The sequence below is a fragment of the Canis lupus genome, chromosome 25, assembly GCF_048164855.1.
Source record: "Canis lupus baileyi chromosome 25, mCanLup2.hap1, whole genome shotgun sequence".
Classification (NCBI taxonomy): domain Eukaryota; kingdom Metazoa; phylum Chordata; class Mammalia; order Carnivora; family Canidae; genus Canis; species Canis lupus.
In genome coordinates this window covers 22592383-22605301 of record NC_132862.1, presented here as the reverse complement: position 1 = coordinate 22605301, position 12919 = coordinate 22592383, and the positions used below count along the sequence as shown (strand labels likewise).

General features: G+C 36.3%; 1 protein-coding gene across 1 annotated transcript in view; it reads left to right on the top strand.

The window, feature by feature from the left end:
• Nucleotides 1-12919, top strand: part of IRAG2 (inositol 1,4,5-triphosphate receptor associated 2) — a 121904-nt gene that overhangs the window by 84924 nt on the left and 24061 nt on the right. Inside the window, 4 exon segments of the mRNA XM_072798619.1 lie at nucleotides 7263-7309; nucleotides 7416-7480; nucleotides 7634-7741; nucleotides 10480-10550. Coding sequence (XP_072654720.1) covers nucleotides 7263-7309; nucleotides 7416-7480; nucleotides 7634-7741; nucleotides 10480-10550 — 291 coding nt within the window.

The window sequence follows — 12919 nt, the reverse complement described above, 5'->3', positions numbered from 1 at the left end:
TAAATTATGGTGTTTTCTTAAGTCTTTGGATTCAACTTTAGGATTTTTGTCACCCTAGAGAGCCTTCATGACGAGCAACTTGATTTAGTTTTCAAGTCCTTTTGTAATCTGGTCACAACCTACCTTTCTATCCTTCCCTGTTGCCTATGTTTATCCCTGCATGTCAGTGAAATCAAGTAATATTTATTGTTGGGATATATCACAAAAACCTGCCGGTACACTTCTCTCTGCCCAGAACACATGCACTTCTCCATTTCTCAAATTCTATTTGACTATTGAGGTCTATTTGAAAATCAGCTCTTCCATAAAACCTTTCTTTTGGTAGCAAGAAGTGTTTACAGTCAAGTATCTCCAGTTGTTCTAGACTGGAGGTGGAAATCAGGATAATTAGAAGTTGAGAAATCAGATTGTTCCCTGTTTCTCTCTCTGTCTAAGTTTGGAAAAGTCATGTCTTTCAGCCCTATTTGCTCATTTCTCAACTATCCCACTCAGGAAAAAATGAGTTTGCTCCCTTCTTTTGGACCCCAGAAACTCTAGTCCTCCTTGTTGTCACCTGTACTTTGGCTGCATTATAATTCTTTGTTTTCTTCTATTTATTTCTGTAGTAGATCAGAAACTTGGTGGAGAGTACCTTTGGCTGGCTCTTAACTGATGTGCATCTAGCACCCTGCATAAATTTGGTATATGGTTGCTGCCTATTAATACCTGTTGAATGCCTATTTGTTTATTCTTATAGTCCCTAAAGGGCCTATTTAAAACATCGAGGCAAAAAAATAATAATAATAAAATAAAATAAAATAAAACATCGAGGCTGAGGACTCAATGAAATCGTTGAGTTGACAACCTTGCCCCCATTATTTTCTGCCTCCTTCTTTGGATTGGTATTCCTGAGAACTTGGGATTTGTTTTTTATTCATCGCCCATATTCACAAAAGCAAATGCATTCTGGTATCCTTGTCAGAAAGTACAATGGGAGGTAAAAGTGAACATCTGTATTCTTAAAAGGATCTTTTTGAGTGAGCAAAGGACTCTAATAAGATTATCGTCTCAAAAAAGAATATCTCATAATAAAATAATTTGGGATCCAGTTTTGGACATTCTTGGGGAAAGCAGAATTCCTTTATTGACCCAGAAAATTCATTTTTTCCAGAAAATTCATTTGTTTGGAATATCGTAGTGTAGAGAGAAAAGAAGAAGATGAATTATTTTCAGTCCTTGTCTTTAAAGATTCAGACTGAAATGTTTATGGAAGAAATGTTTATGATATCAGGGAATTGCATCAAAATAATGCAGGCATGGTTTTAGTGGGTAAGAGAATAGATTGGCCACAGGTTGGTAATAGCTAATAGCTGCAGAATGGGTACACAAAGGTGACTTATTCTATTCTGTTACTTTTGTATTTAAAAATTCTTCCAGTAACGACTTTGAATTTTTAGCTACATAGCATTGGCTCTGGAATGAGGCAGGCCTGGATTTAAGACTGGCTCTGTTACTCATTAGCCTTGTGAACTGGGACAAGCCTAACCTCTCTGAATTTGCCTGTGACCCCCCATGAAACAGAGATACTACTTTTCAGGGTTCTTTTGAGGTTTCAAATACATACATACGTATGTTACATGTATGCATACACATATCTGCAATGGCTGGGTTCTAGCCTAACCAGTCCATGAAAAACCAAGTCGGTTGTATTTAGAGAAAAGACAAGTCTTAATTCTGTTTGTCCACTTGCTGCTTAATAGTAAGGCCTTTCTCCTCCATGCGGTCCCTTCTCAACATGTTCAAGAATCTCTAGGGGCATATACCAATATCTCCTAATGTCCTTCAGGTTCCCACCAACTAGGGGGTCCAGGGAAGGTCATGTGACCTCTTGAGAGATTGTGGGGAAAGGAAGCTAGTTTCACCACTCAAATCTCTGCAGTCCTCTTTGTTTGTTATCCCTACCATCCACAGGCCCTCCATGCTGACCTCCTTGAAGCTCTGTGTCTGATGACTCAGTGATGTCTCCCTGGCTGGTGGAGAGATGACTCTCCCTTTTTGTCTCAGTACTTCAGAGTGAGGTCCTACTGCGGTGTTAGGTGGACTGCTTGTGATGGGATTGTAAAATTACCCTCTCAGCTTCAAGGCACATAGACAATCCAGTGGGCTGGGAGGAATAATGGTCAGTAGTTGCCTCCCACTACCTCAAGTACTGCGGCTTCCTTCAGTAGCTAGGCCTAGCAGTCCATTTAGCCCGACTTCCTCACCTCTTCTGCACTCTTGGCAGTTTCTCTCCAGGACCAAACTGTCTCTCCTTATAGTCTGTCTTCTTTTCCTTAGGCACCGCTCCAAACACGGAGTCTGAACAGCAGCCCAAATGCCAAACTGGACATGTGCTTAGATAGCTGGGCATGTCCCCAGTTACTCCAAGAATTAAGGAGCTTCATGAAAATTCTGACTATGAAAATGATTATTCTAACTACTTCAGTCTCAGATCTGACCCCACCAAGACACTTTAGAATGCATGCAAAGTACCTGGTTCCTAGTAAACTCAGAAAATAGCAGCTGTAACTATTACCCAGAATCAGAATGATCAGCAGTATAAAGCTCAGAATATACCTTGTCATGAGCATTATGTAGTGTGTAGACTTGTCAAATCACTATCTTGTACACCTGAAACTAATGTAACATTGTGTGTCAACTACACATCAATTAAAAAAAAAAAAAAAGGCACCTGGGTAGTTCAGTCAGTTGGGCATCTGACTCTTGATCTCAGCTCAGGTCTTGGTCTCAGGATGGTGAGTGAGTTCAAGCCCCTTGTTGGGCTCCACACTGAGCATGGTGCCTACTTAAAAAGAAAAAAAGCAGCAGCAGAAGATACCTTGGTACAGTTGGGATATGGGGATGAATTTCTCTGTTTTTACTTGGGCTGTTCAAAAAAAAGTGTCTTGCCATCCCTTTGAGGTGTTCTTCATGTTATTACATGTTTTTGTCTGAGAAGTGCTATCACTAGGAGGAGGTGAATTATGAGACAAAGGACAGAATCAGTTTTGAAATATCTCAGAAGATTTTCTGGCCATTGTCTGTTCTGTTCTCTCGGGCTGTGTGTGCTGCGGCATTAATAACCTTGGAGAATAAATAACATTGCCAGTTGCAAAATTGGGACATGTAGAAGTTGACTGATAACTGTACTATAAATGAACCTCAGAGTGGTGGGTGTGTCCTGTAGATCTGAGGGTGTGGTGTCTTTTTAGTTACAAACTTATGAGGAAATTCAGTTTTGTTTAGGTTACAGTAAGCTGTGAGTTTTTGCCATTCAATTTTATATTCCTTCTCTTTTTAGAACATTGAAACTGACGTTGAGTCAAGGGCATTATTTTTAAGTTAGAATGAAATTGGTCTCTATAGACTTTTCTGCAGTTTTTTTCTCAGAAAATCCTTGCTTGAGTCACACCAATCCTCTAAAATAGATCTAATAGCAAAAATTACATTGGTAACGTGAATGTAGCTTACTGGAAGGGTTTCTGATCATAAAATGTATAGATAAACATTTCTTAAAGCACATTCTTTTTTTTTTTTTAAGTTTTATTTATTTATGATAGTCACAGAGAGAGAAAGAGAGGCAGAGACATAGGCAGAGGGAGAAGCAGGCTCCATGCACCGGGAGCCCGACGTGGGATTCGATCCCGGGTCTCCAGGATCACGCCCTGGGCCAAAGGCAGGCGCCAAACCGCTGCGCCACCCAGGGATCCCTAGATAAACATTTCATCTAAAAAAGAAAAAGATAAAGTAACCCTGGAAAATTATCTATGCCTATTAATTATCCCCATTAATATCTTAAAAGCTATTTCTTATTATTCTTCATATTTTTCTACTTAAATATTGAAAAATACTGGTGTGTTTGTGTGTGTGTGTGTGTGTGTGTGTGGTGTGTGCGCGTGTGTGCATGTGTGGCCTGTGTTTGCTGACCCAGCCCATGGGAGAATATGTCTCACTTTTTTCCATGAGTACCTTGCCTACCCCACCCTACAGTAGATGCTTATTGTCAAAAGCAAATGGGCTGGACCACGGATTTTCATGTAAATGTTATTCAGGTTGATATTTGAATGGCTCAGACAGGAAGAACCCTTTTCCTGCCCTGTGCTATCGACATGTGTTAGTCTCATTGACTTGAACCAATCTTCTTCATGTAAGTAGGTCTGTCATCTGAACTCTCTTTTTCTTGCTTTTAGTCAATTTCTTAACTTTCCTTGGTTTTTAAAATATATCCAGCAGGTTATCTTTTTCATGACCTGCCCAGGTCTTAATGGTTGTTATGTGGGTGTTAGGCTTTCCTATGGGTCTGGGATACTGGTTTGAATAGTGGTGACTTTTGATGCTGGAAAAAAAAGAGCGCATTTGTGGAAAATTTTTGATGAGTTATCTCCCACCCCCACGCCATATGCACGGACACCCTGAAGAGTTATATTTCCAATTTCATTAATTACAGTTCTAAATTTGTTTTTTTTTCTAAATTTGAAAAAAGAAAACTTCTTTGTCTAGTTATATTTGTAAGAAGGGGGAAAATGCTGTTAGATCAAATGTGAAAACCTAGGATTGACATATGTTGTATATTGGGGTGTCTTCTGATAGTGAGATTTATAAAGACTAATGAATTGGAATATCCAATTGCTTACCTTGCAACTGTTCCAGAACAATATAGTAATGTGTGACTAGTAAATATATGACATTTCTCCAAAATTACAGAATTATTACTTAATCCATAAATATTTTATATTTATCAAAAAGCTTCTCATTAAAATATTTCACATATAAAGTACTAAATAGAAGGGCTTACACAGAGCATTATAGTAAATGAGACTTCATTTTTAATATAATGGAGGTAAACTGTATTTCTGAAGTATTTATTATTTTTACTTTGTTTTTTTTTTAAGTTTGTAGAAATAATGTGTTTCCTTTCCCCCCATATTAAAAGCCAGTTTAATTAAACAGAAAATGACTGCATTCTCTTTTATACATCTTAAGTTCAGATATGGATATCTGTAACCCTCATAGGTGAAAGAAGTATTTTTCTGACGAAATTAGCTTTTTAGTGCAATATAATTATTATATATGTATTAATGATAGTACAGTAGTGTCATTTCAAGACATATATAATCAAATTTTTATATGTTATGGGGTGTTAAGTGGGCCTGATTGTTAAATTCTTATTAAGGAATAAATCCTTATTGACTTTTATGAAGTATAATACTTGATGAAACTGAGGGGTATTAATATTTTCTGATTTTTATAGCTTCATTTCTTTTTTTTTTTTTAAGAGATTTTATTTATTTACTCATGAGAGAGACATAGGCAGAGGGGAAAGCAGGCTCCCTCTGGGGAACCTGAGGTAGAACTCCATCCTAGGACCCTGGGATCATGCCCTGAGCCAAAGGCAGGTGCTCAACCACTGAGCCACCCAGTCATCCCTATAGCTTTATTTATTACCTATGTATTGGAATATAGTTAAATAAGACTATATTAATTACTAATACAATCTATTAAATATTTTAATGATAAGGCTATCATCATTTACCTGTAGGTTCTAAAGCACAATTTCTCTTCAAAATGTAATTCAAATATTACCCCACTCTGTTTTGTGCATACTACTTTCCTCCGTGGAATGCTGCCTATAATTTATGATTTATTTTATATATTTGTCTTCCTGACTGGGCCACAAACTCCTCTGGGACAAGGACTGTACTTCTGTGAGTCTCCAGCCTCTGTCTCTGTCACTGCGCCTGGGACAAAGTGGGCTTTCGATGAAAGTTGTTGAATTAAATCAGGCTGATGTCATGAGGGGCTTCAAGCACACAGGGTCTGACTCAAAGATATTTAAAGCAGAGAGAAAAAGAAATAGAATAGAGATGGTCTAACATTGATATGTAGGAAGATTAGGTATAAATTCTTGCTTTGCAAGTTTGTGGATTTTTCTAAACATTAGAGTTGAACATTTTAAATGCTTATGTTTAACTCATCTACTGGTGTAAGACAATAATTGGGAAGTCTCACCAACAGCCTGGGTTAGGGTATCTCAGAGACAGTTCTGTTTATGGTGGAGAGGACACTGTAGTTAGTTGAACTGACGTGACACTACTATTCAGAATACTCCCGGGAAATCACTTTATTCACTGGCTTTACTTTCTTTACCTGAAGTAAGCAAATATTTTCTTGCCAAAAGCCACTTTCAATGGTTGTTGGGAGAATTAAATAAAATGATTTATAAAAGGGCTTCTGTACATTTTAAATTCTGTCCTTATATTGCGTAACTACATATTCTGCAAACTCTTACTAAACCTATATTTTTTGTGATGATAGTCAATATTTTCTGGGGTAGATTCTAAATACTGTGTGTGATACACAGCATCCTTCCATTAAAACCTGTTGCTGGTTTGTGACTGTTAATACGTTCTCTGCTTGATTATAGAATATTGAATGTCTTCATCTTTTCATTGCTTGTGTAGATTTTTGATATGTTCAAATGGTTTCAGTTTTCAATATTAAATTCCTACATAAACCAAATAATAATGAAAATATACTTACTAGAAAAATATTATTAAAGGGTAAACCATGTTCCCACTATATTATTTGAGAGTAAGGAACTAATCAGTCCTAATGTCCTAAAGTTCCCCCTAAATTAGGAACTTTTAATCAAGATTAAGAAGTTCAAATAACACTTTTAAACGCTTGCCCTGGCAGGCTAGGACCACAATTCTGTTAAGCTCCTTTTGAGCACCAAGTAATTGGTGCTGACGTTGAGATAATCCCTCAGATCTTTGAGAATGGGATTAAGTTTAAAAGGTATTATTTGTCTAGCTAGAAGATTGAAAACCATTTTTAAATCACCAGGTCAAAAGTTTTAGGTTGAATAATATTTCCATAAATAGAAATGTTGTGTTATGCCCACATAAAATGTTCTGTTTAAAGACAACTTGACTTAAGTTCATGAAATAAACTCTATCTGCCCTTTAAGTTTAGAATTTGTTTTGCCCAAGAATTTATCAGGTATTCTTTAAATATTGGACTTGTAAATATATTTAAAATTGGATTTTACTTTGCAAGTACAGCTTTGAGAAAGTATGTATATCAATCTGCCCTATCCCATCCATTCCCATATCCTCTTTAAAAGAGCAAAGGTAAATATAGATTCATTTAAAACTGTATGAAAATGTTTGCTTAAAACAACCTCTCTGGAATGGAAAATGTCAAATTGTTGAACTTGTTTTTCCTCTTTTTTCCCCCCTTAGGATAATGGTGTTGAATGCTTGTATTCTGAGAGTGTGCCACAGTCCAGGTTTGCTTGTTTGTCTGTAAATGTGAATTTGAATGCATATTTGGTTAATTTTTAAGGAATTCTTTGGACTTGACACTCTAAAATATTTCCTCCACTCTTTTGATAGAGAATGTTCTACACTGTCATCTCCTGGACATGCTTCATCCACAGAGAGTGCTGTGACTTCAAGTGGTGAGTGACTTGGAAAAGATATAAAAATAGAGTATTATTATTATAACTACAAGTTTGGTTTCTGTGAACTGTTGAGGTAAGTGCAAATGAAAAGAACATAGGCAAATAATTTTTTGCATAGTGTTCATGCTGTTAGTTTCTTCCTGCTGATAGATTCTGGGTCAGAAATTTTGAATATGGCTTCTGGTGACCTTGACTGTAAATCACTCTGTGAGAAAGAGGAAGATACAAGATCAGCTTCTGCTATGATAGAGATCACAGGTAAGCTATTGAAGTATCCAAATATAGTTTCCATTCCAAAGCAGCAAGCAAACCTGTAAGCTACTGGAGCAACTATCTTCATAGTTAAGTAATATTATTTTATTTTAAAAATTGAAGATATACTCTGGGGAAAAGAAGTCCAAGAGGTAATTGTAGTCTTCATATACTATCATGTTGCCATTTTCCCCCAGTTCTATAGATAGAACAAAAATTATAATGTATTTTGATAGGACTTAAGTATTTCTTCATGGCAAAGATTGACTGGATACAACTGGGTCTTAAACTGTGGCACAGATGTAGAATCACCTGCTTAGGAAATTCTCAGAATCTTGGGGTGCCTCAGTTGTTTAAGTGTCTGATTCCTGATTTTGCTCAGGTGGTGATCCCAGGGTCATAAAATCAAGCCCTGCACTGGGCTCCACCCTGAGCATTGAGCCTGTTTAAAATTCTCTCTTCTCTCCCTCTCCCTTGCCTTTCTGCCACTCTACACTCACATCCGTGTGCACACGTTCTCTTAAAAAAAAAAAAATTCTCAGAATCCTAATTAGAATCTGGCTGAAAGGTTGGGCAAATTTGTGATGGTCCACTAAGGAGGCAAAAGAATTAACTAGATAATACGTTGCATCCTTTTTTTAACTACTTGAGTCTGAAAACAAAGTAGTTATTCTCAACCATTCACATTGAGACATCACTACAGTTGACACTTATGGGAAGCACATAGGTTCCCATTCCCACCCCCACCCCCCAAAAAATCATTCTATTGTTTGATCTTGACAGTTCAGTTGAGGTATAGATGCTAAACTAAAGGGAGTTGTAAAATTGTAGAAATGGAATCCATTCTTTATGAATGGAAGAATATCTTCATATTTCAGCTTAAGCTGAAAAAGAAATTTTAATTAGAACTACACCAAGATACCATTTTTAACCAGTCATGTAGACAAAGATGCAAAATTTTGATTACACTCTGTTGGATAGATTATAGAGGAAAAAGTAAATCTCATACATTTCTGTAGGGAATGTAAATTATTGGAATTAATAGGAAGGGGAATTGCTAATATCTACCAAAATGTTAAATGTACATATCCTGTGATAAAACAATCTGTTTTCTGGAATTTATCCTATAGATCTAAATACTCAAATGACTTGTAGAAGTTTCTATATTTCAGTTTTGTCTATAAGAACAAAATACTGGGGATAAAGTTAATTATCAAAAGAAACCTAGTTAGTATATATTGGCATCTCCACGTAATAGAATGCTAACATCCATCCATAAAATGTATATAAGGAAACTTAGAAAGATATCGAAGAGTGATGCCTGGATGGTTCAGCGATGAGGTGTCTGCCTTTGGCTCAGGGTGTGATCCCAGATTCCCCAGTATTGAGTCCCACATTGGGCTCCTTGCATGGAGCCTGCTTCTGCTCCCTCTGCCTGTGTCTCTGCCTCTCTTTCTGTATCTCACATGAATAAATAAATAAAATCTTTTACAAAAAAGATATCGAAGAATTACTGTCTCTTAAAAAAAACCCAAAAACCTGGGGCACCTAGATGGCTTAGTCAGTTAAGTGTCTGCCTTCAAGCTCAGGTCATGATCCCAAGGTCCTGGGATCAAGTCCAGCATCAGGCTCCCTGCTCACTAGGGAATCTGCTTCTCCCTCTTCCTCTGTCTCTTCCCTGGCTTGTTCTCTCTCATTCTCTCTTTCTCTCTCAAATAAATAAATAAACTCTTTTTAAAAACCCAAATATAGAACATGTATTGCATGTAAAATTTTGTGGGAAAATAAAAAGGATAGAAAGAAGTTTTAGGTATGCATAAAGTATCTCTGAAAGGCTAACCAAAAATTAAGTAACATCGTCTATGGAGAGGCGAAGTAGGTTTCTTGTAGGCATGGATGGGAGGGAAAATTCTTATCGTAAAACGTCTTACACTTTAAAATTTATGGACCTTATGAATCTATTATCTGTCTTAAAAGTCAATGAAAAATTAAAATATTCATCAGGAAAAGACACTTTATTTCTGAAGGAAATGGTTACCGTTTTGTTCTTATTTCCATATAAATTTTAAAAGTATAATACATTCTTTATTTTGTTTTCCTAAAAAGAAACAAAACCTATTTATAGTTGCTGACCTTTGTGCTTGCACTGAACTAAATTCAAGACAATGGATCATGTAAAGAGGAAAATCATTATCAAGTACATTACAGTACAAATACACAAAAATAAAGGGAAATTACAAAGAGGAATGGCATAAATTAAAAGTGCTTTGTTTCTTAGTTTGATGACTTTTTTTTTTTTTTTTTTTTTAGAAAGATACCATGTTTTAGAAGGATATCACACTTGGTTATCAGTCTCACATCTGTAATTTTTTAAAAAACCTGTTTGTCAAGCTGATTGTTCATCCTTCCTTCATTCAGTTTCTATAAGTATACTAGTAATGTTTGATTTTTAACAAGCAGTAACAGCCTTTAAAAAGATTTTTAAAATAATTACTTGAAGGCCATTTACACAGTTATTCATTTCTATTAAAAAATCTTATATGGCTAGCTTCCTTGGGAACCTTAACTGTTCTAATCCTATTTTTAATCAGTGGACACATTTAAAGTTTTTTAATATATAATTTGTCTCACATGTTAAGGTCTTTGCCACTTAATAGTCTGCTCATATTGCACCCTTACTATTTCTTCCTCTTTTACTTGTTACTGTTCAGGCAACTATTTAGTGTGTTCCCATTTTCTCATAGGCAAAAGTCCAGTTCCTGAGAATATTGCATTCCAAGGCTCCGTGAGTGAGGACAAAACCATGTTAAATCTGGTAAGGAAATATGCATATTTTAACAGTAAGAGTAATGATATATTACAATGGTAGAACTGACCCTTTAAGTTTGCAAAATACCCTTAAAAGCACTATCTCAAAATGTCAAAATATTATGAAGTTAATAGAATTTAATTGTCCCAGTGTTTTATAGATGAGAAAGTTGGTGCCAAAGAGTCCTTGTGACTTGTCCAAGGTCACACAATAGAGTCAAAGCTAAAACCTCCTGACTCACATTGTTCTTTCTTTTTCTTTTCTTTTTTTTAAAATATTTTATTTATTTATCTATGAGAGACAGAGAGAGGCAGAGACACAGGCAGAGGGAGAAGCAGTCTCTCTGTGAGGAGCCCGATATGGGACTCGATCCCAGGACCCCAGGATCACGACCTGAGCCGAAGGCAGATGCTCAACCACTAAGCCACCCAGATGTCCCTCCACATTGTTTTTTCATTTATCCCTTCATTCATTTATTTATCAAAGGTGTATTGATCTATCAATAGAGGACTTCTAAGTAAATAAATGCATTAATAAATAAGATTAAATAAGACAGTAATATTTACCTTAAAGATATGTTCTAATTAAGAGAACATGTTGTAATTAAAGAAAGAAACATACAATTACTCAGGAAATATAGTTACTCAGTGTGGTTAGTGATATAAAAGAAAAATGTGGGATCCCTGGGTGGCGCAGCGGTTTGGCGCCTGCCTTTGGCCCAGTGCGCGATCCTGGAGGCCCGGGATCGAGTCCCACGTCGGGCTCCCGGTGCATGGAGCCTGCTTCTCCCTCTGCCTGGTCTCTGCGCCTCTCTCTCTCTCTCTGTGACTATCATAAATAAATAAAAATTAAAAAATAAATAAATAAAAGAAAAATGTTTAGGATAAGAGGCCAGGTGTCATAAAGGAAGTACTTTGTGAATGGTATCAAATGCTATCCAGGCACCTGGAAAACTGCTATAAAACATTATTTAAATGTTTATAGGGACACCTGGGTGGCTCAGTGGTTGAGCGTCTGCCTTCAGCTCAGGTCGTGATCCCAGGATAGAGTCCCACATCAGGCTTCCCCACAGGGAGCCTACTTCTCCCTCTACCTATGTCTCTGCCTTTCTCTCTGTGTCTCTCATGAGTAAATAAATAAAATCTTTTAAAAAAATGTTTATAGAAAAAGTTAAGTTCCTTTCCTTAAAGAAAAGGTTCATTGTCACTAATATGAATTTATAATTATTGAGGAGTAACTTGTAGACTATGGATCCAATTCCATAGTCTACAAGCTTCTTCAAGGGTCTTATTTCTGTATTAATATCTCTTTCTATTATATGTATAGAGGTGTGTGTGTGTGTGTGTGTGTGTGTGTGTATTGTTGTTTTCCCCTCAGTATATAAACATTGCTTTAATTAGACCCATATGGTTTGAAGAAACAGAGACTCATGAAAGCTAACTCAAGTTAATAGATGGTTGTGGCATAGATACATTTGTGGCAATAGGGTAGATAAAAATGTTATAATATTGTAGTCTGAAGGGAGTGAATGATTGGGTATGTGATTTGGGATCATCCTTTGTAGTGTAAAGTATATATAGAGTATAATGTTGACTAGCAAGCATGCCAGAAGTGGTTACCCCTTCTAAAAAATAGAGAAATATTTGAGTCCTCTAATCTTTCATGGTAGTCTTCTGAGAAAAAGAATTTTTTCTCATCATAAAACAAGATAGAAATAAACTTTAAAATAATGGATTAGAAAATGGAGAAATACAGATGGAGTACTGGTTAGGATGCTATTGTAACAATTTGGACAAGAGATGAAGATAGTAGGAATTTAGTGTGGATGGAGAAGAAAAGAGTAATTTGGGAGAGATTTAAGGAACAGAATTTATAGTACATGGTGACCAATTACCAGGGTAGGGGCTGGGGATGCATGGGAAAATATAAATACTTACGCTTATGGCTTATCCTACAGAATGAATATAATATCACGAGAATAGGGAGGAAGTAAGAAGAGTAGAATTTGGGGGGTGGGTGGGTAAAATAAGATTAGTTTAACTCAAATTTCAGTTTGATGTGAGACCTCAGTATTCTGAAAGATTATATAGATAGCTATATACCTATATTCATAAACTCATTCCTAGGACTTTTAGGAGCAGACACACATTTTTGAGTTACCAGCGAATAAAAACAAGTACGTGGGTGCAAAGGACTCTGGCAGGCAGGAAGAGAATACTAACAATAATGGACTCTAGATGATTCCATCATCTGACAAAAGAAGGCAATGGTAGAGGAAATTCAGAAGGAGCTACTGTAGCAATAGGAGGACATCAGGAAATGAAAATCAAGGAAAGAAAAATCTTCTATAATTATAGATTATTTTAGATGCTACA